Genomic DNA, 13,757 nt, shown 5'->3' with positions numbered 1-13,757 from the left:
CTAACTATGTGTAAATATACTGATTTCTCGCTCAGTCTGACTGCAGCTTTATCATTAAGAACACTCATGTCACCGAACATCCAACCTCTCGTTCCAGTCGTGGAAGACAAGAACATTATATTTCCCCCGAGGGCGATAACTTGGTGGGCCCTAAACCACCATGGTAGCCATGATGCGAAACGTCTACTAAAGGGGCTCTTGAGTCTGGTGGTGTTCCAGATTAGGAGCTTGTACCAGATTGGTAATCCACCCACGGAAAACTCGATCTCCAAGAGAACAACAGGACAGGAGTCACGGAGACGAGAAGAGCCCAAGTTATTGGACGTATGTCATTAAGGACCGATGGAAGAAAAAGTCTGGTGTCTTTTATCTTCATCAGCGTATTATTTAGCGAAGCAGAGTTATTCTCGAAGACTTCTGTCTTCTGCCTTGTTGCGCTGTGTAGTCTGGTCGATGTTTACCAACGTTTCAGAGGTCATACTGCCTCCGTCATCAGGGCGATGGTAAACATCGACCAGACTACACAGCGCAACAACCCAGAAGACGGAAATCTTCATACTCACCGCTGTGAAAACCTCAGATCTTACAGAGTTATTCTCCCTCGTAATACTGGAGAGACATGTGAAAAACAGACAAAGAAAATGATAAATAGCCGAGGATGCCTGCATTGTAAATTCCTCATATTGGGAGTGCGACAAGTCGGGGCACATTCTCATATTATCGGCCCAACATGGAAACATTCGTGCAGTATTATAATCAGAGTAGTTTTACTGTAAAGATGTTGGCGATAGGTCCCCCCTCCCCAAACTCTGATAATCACATGGCGTTACAACCTAGAAGACCACAATTCACATTTCCAACGTTGCAAAAACCTCAAATATCACAAAGGGTTCGTTAGTTTGGTTCCTAGCTTTTTAACGATGCGTTCTGAATAGCGTTGATAAAATATGTACAGAAATGTCACTTACAGCTGATGTCCAGCGTTTCGGACTCCTCGCTCTTGCCCACCGGATTGTGCACCTCACACTTCACGATCGCGTCGTGGTACTTCCTCGTGATATTAGGGATCACAAGCTCCGTCGTGTAGTCTCCTGGCACCAGTTCGTCGTTGATGTACCATCGATACGTAAGGTCCAGTGGGTTGGCATCGGCTTTGCACGAGAGACGCACCTCGGCGCCTTCCGTCAATCGTCCTGAGGGCCCCAACCCGCTGACTATGCTCAAAGTTACTTTTGGCGCGTATTTGACTTCGAGCCTCAGTCGGGCGCTGCGGTACGTGCGATCCGCCGTATTCTGTGCCTGGCAGGTGAACGAGGTGTTGTGGTGTTCCTTCTTGGGCGTCAGCTTCAGGATGGACTTGGCCGTGAAGCGCCTTCCGTCAGGGAGAGCCTCTACGATGTATTCCAGACCGTCACCCAATACGTTGCCCAGTCCGTCTATCCATGTGATCTGCATCAGAGGAACAAGTTCGTTTCATATCACTGCAAGTCTGTGACTAGAAAATGCACCTCTTTTGATATTATTGCGCCATCGTCGTAAACCTTCAAAACTTCGATTACAAGGAATGCTACTTGTCTAGGCTTGTAAATACATTAAGACTTTCAGTTACGCTGGCTACACGAACTCCATGGGCACAGTCCTTCAGCATGCAAATAATTATCCACTTTTTATGAAACCCGAAGGTCTACCACCGTGCTCAAAAGAGCCCACCGCTGATTCCTATCCAAAGCCAGAAGAGTTCAGTCCACACGCTCCTTTCCCATTTATTTAAGGCCCATATTATTATCCACCAACCTACGCCTAGGTCTTACAAGTGTTCTCTTACCTTCAGGTTTTATAATTAAAGTTCTCTATGAATTTCTCATAACTTGCATCTCATGCACGCTACATGTCGTACTCATCTCACCCCCTTCATTTAATCATCCTAATAACAGTTGTTTCTGTCAAATTCTGTACGTGTCATTATATACAATTTCCTCCGCCTTTCTCTTATAACCTCTGTTAAAAACGTTACCACCTTCGCAACCTCTTCGGCAATATCATCATGAGCGGGGATACCTTACTTAGTATACCGACTTGGCTACGGGCTGGACAATCGGGGTTCGATTCCTGGCAGGAAACGTTTCTTCTCTTTTCCACCGCGTACAGATCGGTTCTGGGCCCACCCAGCGTCATATTCGATGGGCACACGAGTTCTTACTTTGGGGTCAAAATGGCCGGGGAGTGAAGCTAACTCATCCTCATCTAATGCCGAGGTTACGAATGCGTGGAGCTATACTTGCACTTCCTTATACGTCTCCGTATCACGGCGCTTAGTTAAGCGCCAAGGAACTTCTTACTAGCAGTTTCAATTTCAGAGTGGCAACAGAACTTTCGTATTTGTATTTATAATCAGACGGACATGAACATATCAGTGGTATAATGACGGATTATTATTTCGCCAGAGATAATCAGAATCAGTATTCACACGTTATAGCGCCTGTTTGCTTCACGCTTTACATTAATTGTATTAGTTCATCAGAAATACAAGCGCACTGTATGCCAACTATCATATAAGGTTTTAAGCATGGATTTGCAATAAAGAGAATGACGCAATTTAATTTATAAAGAGCGAGATGTGTTTCTATACGTGAATGCCACTCTTTTTTTCCTCGGTTTCCAAACCCAGTAAAGGAAACGGAAAGCTACCTCCATCAGTTTCCTTAGAGTTCAAGGAGACACGGTTCTTTATTGCGTCTTTTTTCCTTGCCTTGGCTGCAAAATAGGAGTCTTGCTCTAAATTGCAAATTGCGACTTTAAAAATGTGATTAAAATGGAAATAAATTGGCATAACACAGGCTTAAGACTTCTTCAATTAAACGCTCCTAAAACAATGCGTTCTAGAATTCTCTTTGCTTATATACTTGAAGCATTTCGTTTCGTTGTACCTGAAAACAATTGAGGTACGCAGACTGGTAAGGAAATGGACCTTTCACAATACCCAATGGTTTGCAAAGCGAAGACGAATTGATGCTGACAGTTCTGTCGATATATGCACATCTCTCGAATTTCTTTTATGTTCATTGGTTTCCATTCTCTGCCCACAAATGAAATCCTAAAAGTGTTCATGACAAGAGGGAATGTTTTCATGCGCAGACACAAACGATCAGCATTTCAAGAGTACTCGGAGCGGGCTGTACACCCACGCGTTTACTGAAAATTAATGAAACAGGCAATAAACAGCGAGGCAAGTCCGAAGTTATAACAGTAGGGACTCTGTTCTGAGCACTGGGTGAACACGTGGGTAAACTCGGTGAAATTTTTCGACTGTTATAAAACTAGCATTCAAGACTTTCCACGAAAGGGGAAAAAATTACTGGTTCAATTTTTTTTAGCACAGAAAGTTAATCGCTAACCTGAAGAAATATATCTGTGGGCCAACTTTACAAGGTGAAACTTCTATTACAGCTGCCAAATTTATGTTACTGGTGAAGCAAATTTTAAGTTTGTAATGCGTATGATATTAGAGGAAATTGCATTGAGAAGTTTCTTAACTTGTACACTACTCCAGATATTATGAGGGTTATAATATCAGAGAGGTGAGATGGACGGGAAATAGAGAACACATAGGGGAGAGAAATGATACACAATTTTTAGTCGGGAAACCTGAAGGGAAGAGACCACTAAGGGAGACCTAGGATGTGATGGATCTAAACGAAACAGGCTTTCAGGATTGTTAGTGGATTCTTCTACTCCAGGATATGGCCCAGTCGCGGATCTTGTGAATGCACCAATGAGACGTCTAGTTTCGTAAAATTTGGGATATTCCTTGTCTGGCCAAGCGACTACTAGGTTCTGAGGTCTCTGCTCCATACACCTGTAGTCAGTAAATATTGAAAATAGTATTTACATTTAATATGATGTGCTGAATTTTCTGATTTTGTTTGGTCGATATAGCTCTGACTGTGTAACGTCGCATGATAGGATATTAATGAATAATGAATTAGAAAGGATATGGAAGGAAGCGGTTGTGACATAATTTAATACACTATCATAGCATTTTAGTGGAAGAACTGAGGGCAAAAACGAAGGATATCAGTGATTATAGCCGAAATTCGGGACGATGTTTGAACCTGGGATCTCCCGAACACGAAACAGTCGTGACGTTCGGTGGGAATACACGAGGATACGCGAGGTTGTTCCTCCATTCCTCCTAGTTTTTTGACGTAAATACGTCTATATTTTAGGGTCAGTGTCATTCCGCAAAAAAGTATGTCGAAAAAGTGTGACAAAAAGTGAAAGGAAAATGTGTAAGATGGTTACCTAGGAAACGTCATCTGTTTATCAACAAATAAACAACAATGGTTACCTAGGAAACGCTATCTGCTTATCAACAAATCGACAATAATGGTTACCTAAGAAACGTCTATTTACTCGGCATTTTTGTTACCTAGGAAACGTCATCTGTTTACTCGGGATTGTTGTTACCTATAAAACATTACATTACATTACTTTACATTACTCTCAGCTACCACAGACCCATCTTAAGCGTAACTAATTCAAGTTAAATAAGCAATATCTTAATCAAACTTATCTCAATTGTAAAGCATGTATAAAGGACATATTTAGAATAAAGCCAATATATAAACTTCCTTTCCGTATAGACGTATTTACGTCAAATTCTCCGGAACCGTGGTTCCACTGACAACTTTTTAACTGCGTGGTGCTTAGCACAGAGACATTTACCTCCACATTTTGTTTGAAGAAGACAGGGACCGCGGTTGCAGACAAAATCGGAACAAATAGACCTACAGAACCGCCAACGTACAATCAATGCCGCCCACTATAAACACAACAGTAAAGCTTTGTGACGTTAAAATATGGCAGAAAAGGATCGCATTTATCGTAAACCTGAATGGTCAAATGTGCCCTTGGGTGGCATTAAAAGTCTCGTTTACGCATATCGTCTGTCTGCTCTCTATGTTATTACAAGTGCGTCGTAAATCGAGGGCACAACAGGTAGATGGTAGGGCGATAGCGAAAGGCGATGCAATGATTTCTATCAGACAGTTACATGCATTTATAGTATAAAGAAATAATAACATATGTATCTTATAAAAATTGTAACCATTATTCGAGACTTCTTTCAGGTCAAAAATAGCACTTCGTTATTATGTGACCCTTCCTAGGTACCCACAGAACAGGAGTCTAGGTGGACCCCAAGCTCGGTCTCGACGTGGTGGCGAAGGGAAAAATATCTACTGAGATTTCAGGTTCCCACCGCGGCGAGTATGAATATGACATGTCTTCTGGGACGTTGCGCCGTGTAGTCTGGTAGTAGTTTACCGACGTTTCAGAGATGTTTGCTGCTTCCATCATCTGGGCGATGAGTAAGCCGCGCGCGGCTACACGGCGCGACATCTCTGAAGACAGCCGTCGTCAGAGGAATATTTGTTCACGTCGGAAATCGAGCCCAACCAATAGTCCTTCAATATACTGACTTACTTCGAATTCCAATTAGTAGAACTCGACCCTTTTAACAACCTGCATGCACAGAAAATTCACTTCTGTAAAACAAATGAGCTAAGCTCATCAGAAAATTTCCCATTCTCTCACCTCTTGCGTGAGAGCCTGCTTGTCTTGTTAAGTGGTTGTGATTTTATAAGCGCACCTAAGTACCCTGTCATGCACACGACGAGAATTGGCAGAGACAAGTAGGAATTAATTTGATCAGTAATTGGGGTCCCGCGAGATCGCCGCATTGCTTATCCCTTACAACCCAGCATACAGAATGTGGCGAGTGAAACGTTTAAAGAATTCTGATTAGCAACCTGGTCTGATGCGACATCTTTGCTGTCTCTAGAACAGGCGTGCGCAAACTACGGTCCAACAAAATTCAACTGGGCCCGCGTGGGTATTCAACCCTTGACCAAGTTTTACTTTCGGATGAGCTATAGGGTTCCAGAGAAATAAATGCAGTCAATTTAATAAATATAAATTAATATGTTTTCAAAAACTTCACGGTGTGATGGGTCAGAAGGGAGCGGTCGTGGCCTATTTGAATGAACTATCACGATACTCGTATGAAAGGGCAAGGGTATCAACGTGAGGTGTCAGGAAAACTTTTCTTCGTCTATGATTCAAATCGTATATCCCGAATACAAAGCAGGAATTACGTTCACTGCACAGCAGTATTGCCAGTTTGATAAGAAAGTAACTAAGTAATGACAAAAGCGGGATAAAATTATTACAGTTGGTCCGGAAATCTGTTCTTCGAAGCGAATGCATCCTCCAGTTTCCTAGTTGGTTATCTGTAACGACTTGTGAACAGAGATCATGTCGCTAGCAAGAGCGTTCTGTTTGAACGTCCTATCCCAACATTTATTCGCTTGAAGGCAGTCAGGCAAACACCGGCTATTCTATCCTTATTAGTTAGTTGACGTATTTCCCCACATCAAACCTGACAATTGTGATTGTGGTTATAACCACATCGAACCCAATATGAACACACTGCCCCCCCCCCCCCCCGCCATTTCCGAGTTATAATCGTGTGATAAGGCGTATCAGAATGTTTCAGTATCTGAGTGAGATTTAACATTGTTACGACGGCGAGTATGATGATGACCCTGTATTCTCGCAGAAATTGACCGACGTTACGGAGCTGCTTACTGCCACCATCATCGGGGCGATAAGTAAGCCGTGCGACGAAGCAAATGAGGAAGACATAGGAGCAGGCCGGACAGGTAGAATATGCGACGCTGAAGAACAAGACAATTATACAGAACATTAGTTTCTTTGTATGGGTGTGCAACATGGTATTTTACTTCGAAGGAATATAAATTACAAGGATATGAGAACAAAGTGAATGAAGATATTTGATCACAAGACGGACGAAGTAAATATATAATGTAAGATATTACATAAAGCGGACCTCCGTAATCTGTACAGGTAACGTAGCGTTGTTACAACAGCAGAGTATTGGAGGCTTAGATGGTTTGTGCTTGTGGCAAGACTGGGAAAAACGAAGGACGCACACAAAGTTTTGGTAGGGAAACCTTTTGAAAAAGTCCACATTTCAACCGATAAGGAGACTGAAGGAAGAGGAGACGTATTGCGGGGATGGTTGGGTGGGTGATGGAATTGACTCAGGATGGTGGTGCCTAATGGCGGACTTCTGTGTTAGCGGTGGTACATTTTCGTTTCTGCCACTAGTGTTACTTGTACAAAACTGTTGCATGAGTCAAGTGCTCTTATGGATTCATTATAACGAATTTAGTGGAATAAATTCGACTTCTGTTTCCGGCTTGGCTGAAGGACGCTGAAATAGTCACGGCCTACAGTAGAGAGATTACATTAAACACGTAGTCAACTACTGTATTGTGTTAGTACGAAAATCATGGTCATACGGACGGCGAATTAAATGACTAATGTACGATTTTACGTAAGGACGAACTTCGTAATTAACACGAGTACCCTAGGCCCGAAGGTGGAGACAGCATGTTCCTCCGAAGCGTTAGTATCTACCTACGAGTGTACACAGCGTCACAATCCAGAAGAACCACATGGTTATTCTCACCGCTGTGAGAACCTCAAAACCGATGAATGTGCGTCTTCTTTTTTGTTCGTTCGTTCCTCCATTTATTTATTGATTTATTCCGTAACTTATTTTTGACTTCCTGTCTTTCGACCTTCTCCATTTATTCCTTTCTTCATTTTTATCCGTGTACCTTTCTTTCAATCTCTCTTGCTTCCCCTTTTGCTGCTTTTAATGTTCTTTCTTTCACCTTTTTAATTTGCTTCCTTCCTTCCTTGCCACTTACCTCTCGATTTTTTGAAGTGACTGAGAAATACTGTAGGGATGTCACTAGCCGGTCTGTTGAACTAGTGAAATTACAAATAACATCGCGAAAGTTAAACAGATATCAAGATGCTGGAGTTGGTATGGCGCTGTGTCGATGTTTCTGAGATCGAATGGTAACCAAAGGACTTGCCAGTTGCGTTATCAGTTTGTGTAAACGAGAGAAATGGACCGCTTTGCTTTGTGCTCTGTGCTCAGACGGCTGTACTTGATTGGAACCCACTCTTAGCCTAGAGGCCATTTGAAAGCGAGGCCCAGAAACAAAATGGCTAGCTGTACGTACGTATTACAGGCGTCGAGGCAAACCATAGACAGCCGTGGATTAGCCGTGTGTCAGACGGAATATTGAGGTGGTGCTGTTGGATATAAATCTTGCTTCGTGTTGCACAAGTTCTCTGTTCAAATCCCGACTGAGGTTCTCATGTTCTTTTTCAGTAGCTGCCCATGATTATTTCCATCCATATTGATATCATCTCATTGTTCACAGCCGTCAGTCATTTCGTATGATGCTGTATTTTAACCTCCGTAGCTGATATAACGTTATGTAAACAAAGACAAGAACACGAGTAATATAACAAATAGGGGATCCGGCAGGAAATGTGATGTACAGTCTTCTGTGGTTAGGTTCTAGAAGAATCAGCAACAGATACATATTGTCACACCTTTATAAGATTCAAAGCTTTCTTAACGACCGAATGCACAGTTGTTGAAGTTGATAAGACATGCCTACAAACAACATCAATCAGACAGCTGTTGGCCAGTTCCTAATCATTAGTCATCAGTCCCATGGACCTCAGAGAAAAAGTTTAGGCCTTTAAGTAATACAGTATAAAAAAATAATGTTTCGGACTGACTGTAGAAGATTTTCAGCCTATTGTTAGGGTTATCTGTTAAGTGTTTCTACAGTGCCAAACTGGCTTTGAAAATAGATGTGCGTAATTTGAAACGGCATTGTGGGAATCGAGTTTGGCACAGTAGAAGTATGACGTATATACATTTATGTACAAGCTATACATCCCCACGTATTTCAGTTTGCCTAACTCAACCACGTTAATGCGAGCCAAACACGTATTGTTTCAATTTATGGCGGAAAGGAAACGCGTTAACGAAACTGCAGGCCCATTACTAGACGTGAGTGAGTGAGTGAGCGAGATATAAATTCCAGAGAGACTTGATGTGTGACCTGAGTTCTCTAGAAGTGGACACACATGAGCCATTGACATTCATGATACAACATTCATGTCTTATCATCCAGGACTTCACTTCAGTGCTCGAAACGTTAAATTACTTTCGAGAGTTCCGGCTTCAATCCCAGAAGATCGAAATTTCTTTGTAGTGTTTTTTTTAGCTCTTTAGACTAATGCTGCTATAGTAATAAAATACGCCCCGTGTAGATTATTCAATTATCCTATTATTTTCAGAATAAACGACGTAATAAAACTGCTTGCTACGATTAAGGATAAAACAAATGTATATTAAAAAGTTAATGTTGTGAATATGAATAAGGTTTGCGAAACTTCGAAAATTATGGACGAAAAACGAATTTAGTGTGTTAATCAGTAAATGTAGCTCTTTCCATGCTACGAATGGGATTTCTTGCCCAGGAACACCGGATACCGCTGCTCTGAACGTGTTTAGTGTTACATAGGCCTAATATGGGAAGAGTAAATTTTCCTGCTATCTCTTGACAAGCCAAATAAACTAGTCTCCTTGTGGGTTTATACAGTGAAAAGTACAAACTGCCGTGGAAATGTACAAACAGATAAATGAGGTACATTTATTTTACGAAGTTGACGCTGAAAGGGGCCAGTGTGAGCACAGTGCATTGACGAGGTTGATGTGGTTCTGTAGTGCTGTGTCCAAAGTAGGGTCTGCAGGAACAAAATAAGTAAAAATGGCGTGTCGATCAGTGGATATATAAAACGTGGGTATGAGACATAGAATGTAAAAAACGAATGTCGTGAATAGATTCTGGAAGAGTTTCGGTAAAACCGTGAGTTTTGTGTAAACTGCAGAAACTAGGAAACAAAGAAATTCGGACCTTTGGTGGTTTTGGCAAAAGATAACGAGACAAGATAAGACATGGGTGTCGCTGACGGGACTCCGACGTGAAATCCTGAAGAGGACAAAGAATGAAGAAACTGTTTCTTACTTGAAGAGATTTTAGGTTTTCAAGGCGGTGAGTATGACGATTAATATCTTCTGGGATGTTGTGTCGTGTAGTCTGGTAGAAGTTTACCGACATTTTAGAGGTTCCACAAGTAACATTGCCTTGCTGATGGAGGCCGCAAATACCTCTGAAACGTCGGCAAATCTCTACCAGACTACGAGACGCAACATCCCAGAAGACAGTGTTCTTATTTTTTCCTTAGTGTTTCAGTCGTTATTTGTATTCCAGAAGTACGCGCTTCGAATCCCGGCAGGATAACCTACTGTACTGACTAAAATTTCTTGTGATTCTCCTTAGTCTGCCCATACAAATGCTAGGATATTACATTGAAAATAGACATACCAATATTATGCTAGGCACTGTTTATTGTGTGATTTTTAATACGTTTCGGGACTTGGCGTACTTCTGCCTTCAGGTGGTTGGTTTTGTGCTAAAACGCGCCTTGTACCGAGACCTGCCAAATTCAGGGTTAGAGATGAAGCCTATAGTTTAAGACCGATGATAAGATAAATGCACACCTCGTGGGGGGGGGGGGGGTTGATAGATGAGTACGGAGCAATGGTGTAATGATTATTAAAGAGATAAAACGTTCGAAGTAGCAGAAAGACCTACTCCAGCACCACATCATGTTAAAAAAAATCTCATTTTAAGCTACCTAGATTTGAAGTCCGGTCTCTGCGGTGAGAAGTCTGCGTATATCCTCCTGAGCTATGACACAGTTTTATGCTGATAAATTACTTATTAGTATATTTTTAATTTTGATTTTGAATATTAAGTCTAGTAGTTTACACACTAGATTTGTATTCAAAAGCCCTGTGTTCGATTACAAGCTTTACAATTAATCTTGAAAGTAATGGAAGTCAACATAATAATTTGAAGACGGGAGTGAGAAAATTCCTGCAGCGTCGCGTTGTCAAACACAACGCAGATAACGGACAACCAGCATATTATTGGTAGAGTGAATCAACCTTTGTCACGAACTAGAGAGTTTTTATTTCTTTATATAAGATGAACTAAGGCAGTAAGGCTTACGATACTGTTAATTAATATCACAGTTCTTATTAAACAGAACAGGGTATTCCGTTTTAATCAGCATTTCAATATTCTCCCTGAGAGACCAAGAAAAACAACGATAAATCTCTTTTAGGGAAGCCGGTTTTAGGGCCTGATAAGGGCGCATTCCTGAAACGAGAGACACTTTACCTCTGAGCCAACTCGCCGACTGCTGTGGTATGGGACAATTTTAAGCTCGTAATATAAATTAAATTCCCCACCACCATGATGGCAACGTATTAAGTAGCTGGAGATTTCCATGTGTACTTAACTCTTGGAATTAGAGAGGCAGTCTTTTGTCAGCGTCATGGTGGCAGTAATGATAATTTCTATTTGATGGCGAAAACTCAAGAAGAATCATTAATTACTAAATCTCCGATATGAAGAACCTTTCAAAGCAGATCAAAGGCATCTTACAGCCTGTACTAGCATCACCACAGTTTGCAGAAAATGCATTCGTAAAAGAAAAGGGTCGTTAACTCCTTTCAAAGCGTTCTCACAAGATCCCAACAAAATCAATGTTACTGCGGTGGTAGACACAGCATTAGTAATGTTCAGTTCCAGTTTAATTTCAGCCTCTCCTTTTGGAACTTGTGTTCTTTGTGGCACTTTACCAGTCTACGATGAACAATGACTACAGAAGAGCAGATCTTGTGGAGCTACTGGCAAGTCGTTGTGTGTTAAAACGAAATACAGAACCTTGTAGAAAACTACTCATCTTATCTTATCATGATCTAGAGATTCATCTGAATTAGATGCAGATGGGATCTTGCATGACACTGAGCTTTCCAGCAGCCAATCACAGCGTTTCATTTATGATGTAAACAGATTTAAATACATTCAAAATTATGTCCGGAAAATCTGAAAGGAAGAAATCACTTGGAAGACCAAGGCTTAGGTGGGAGGATAATATTAATCTGGATCGTAAAGAAAGTAGGTGGGATGGAGTGGATTGGGTTCATCAGGCTCAGGGTAGTGGGTCTAGTGCAGAGGTTCCCAAACTTTTATACCTTTCGACCCCCTTAAAACATTTAATAAATTTCACGTCCCCCTTCCAGAACAAGTGCAAGCAAACAGATTTGACATAAAATTTAGCTATGAGTATACAGTACTGTAAGGAAACTAAACTGCCGCAACCAAGCAAAGGATGTTAAAAATGTTTCTCCATATTTCGTTAAAGTTTTTCATACAAACACCCCCCCCCCCCCCCCAGAAAACCACTCGCGCCTCCCAGGGGGGCGCGCCCCACACTTTGGAAACCTCTGGTCTAGTGACAGGGTTTTGTAAACACGGGTTCCACAGACGGCGAGGATTTGTTGACTACTTGACTGTCGGCTTCCCAAGAAGCACTCTACCCCATGAAGATAGTCATATTTGAATTTCGACGTTTTGACACCGCAGTTGTGTTTTTTATGAAGAAAATGTCGCTATTACTGGAAGTATTAGCGTATATGAAGCCAGTGTTGCTACGTAATCAACAGCCGTGAAGTCGTGTTTGTGCAGACGATGTTTTCTGTCGCTAACAAATTTCTATATCAAAGCTGCGTCGACACGAAGACTGCAGACATGAAGAAGTGACTTGTGTTTGTTTGCATGGCGGGAAGTAGGCTCGAGTGCTGTGGGGAGGCTGTAGCCTGAATACTGTGTGTCTGCAGCAGAATTCACATCCGGCTGATGGGATATCGAACGCAGGTGGAAATTATCAAAGAGACTTGCCAACACATCGGTTTCGTCAAGATGCTCTTAGTATGCGACTCTCGTTTTCCGGGGTGTCTGGGATTGGTTGGCAAAACAAGAGATAACTATATTTTCTTCGTCGTATATGATTGCTTTTCAGGAGCGAAGAAACATCTTTTCTGCACACGATCTGCAGGTTACTTTATGCCCTCTCTGTAGCTTTCAGTACGAACTGTAATGTGCGTGGATCCTCACAAAAAGGACTAATTTCTTAAGAAACTAATGTGTTACAGTGGCGTTTCTGTAATTTCACTGACGGTAATCTGAAATGGGAAGAGACCATAGAAGACCCAGGAGCAGAAGTGAAGATAACATTAAGGATGTATTTTAAAATAGGATGTGAGGATGTTGACTGGATTCATATGGATCAGTAGGCCTACAGGATCCAGTGGCCGAGTTTTATGTGCACGATAATGAACCTTTGAGATGAATGTTCTTGTCTGGCTAGCCGTGCGACGCCCGACCACCTAGATTTGAATACAGAAACTAAGTTTGGTACACAACACAAAAGACACATATTATTATTAAAGTTGTTATTAAAATACCTGAAAATAGAAATGCGATTGTTGGGGACGGGGGGGGGGGTAATTTTGCATTTCACACGATCTGACTTCTAGGCCAATGGTAACAGGCGGAGGATTGTATCACCGGCTGAGCGACTCTCAACTTCTCGTGAAAGTCTTTGCTCCATCTAGTCTGTTATCTATACCACCTACATTTTATCAGAATATCATATGGAGTAGCTGAAATGAAGCGAAGATCCAAGGCATACATACACGTCTCGACATGACTGCAATAATTCTTCAGCGACGTTCATTAATTTATTTATTCTTGGTTTATTTAACGACGCTTTCAGTTACTGAGATCACCCATTGTCGAACAGTAGGAGGATTACTGAGCCATGAATTGGAAACGATGCGAGTATAAATGGTCGTACCCTAATTTAGAACGCTTGATATT

The 13,757-nt window shown here is 41.6% G+C and overlaps 1 protein-coding gene across 3 annotated transcripts in view; it reads right to left on the bottom strand.

Moving 5' to 3' along the window:
- The window catches only part of LOC110841283 (irregular chiasm C-roughest protein-like), a 302,701-nt gene that overhangs the window by 16,700 nt on the left and 272,244 nt on the right, over window positions 1–13,757 (bottom strand). For all 3 annotated transcript variants that reach the window (XM_087352626.1, XM_022086681.2, XM_087352627.1), the window contains one exon: window positions 969–1,449. In XM_087352626.1, the coding sequence (XP_087208752.1) occupies window positions 969–1,449 (481 nt within the window). The remainder of the gene's footprint in view (window positions 1–968; window positions 1,450–13,757) is intronic.

The sequence above is a fragment of the Zootermopsis nevadensis genome, unplaced genomic scaffold, assembly GCF_977971745.1.
Source record: "Zootermopsis nevadensis isolate Lab colony 2312 unplaced genomic scaffold, Znev_1.0 Znev_ptg000021l, whole genome shotgun sequence".
Lineage (NCBI taxonomy): Eukaryota > Metazoa > Arthropoda > Insecta > Blattodea > Termopsidae > Zootermopsis > Zootermopsis nevadensis.
Note: the sequence above shows the minus strand (reverse complement) of the source record. Positions and strands in the feature narration are given on the sequence as shown.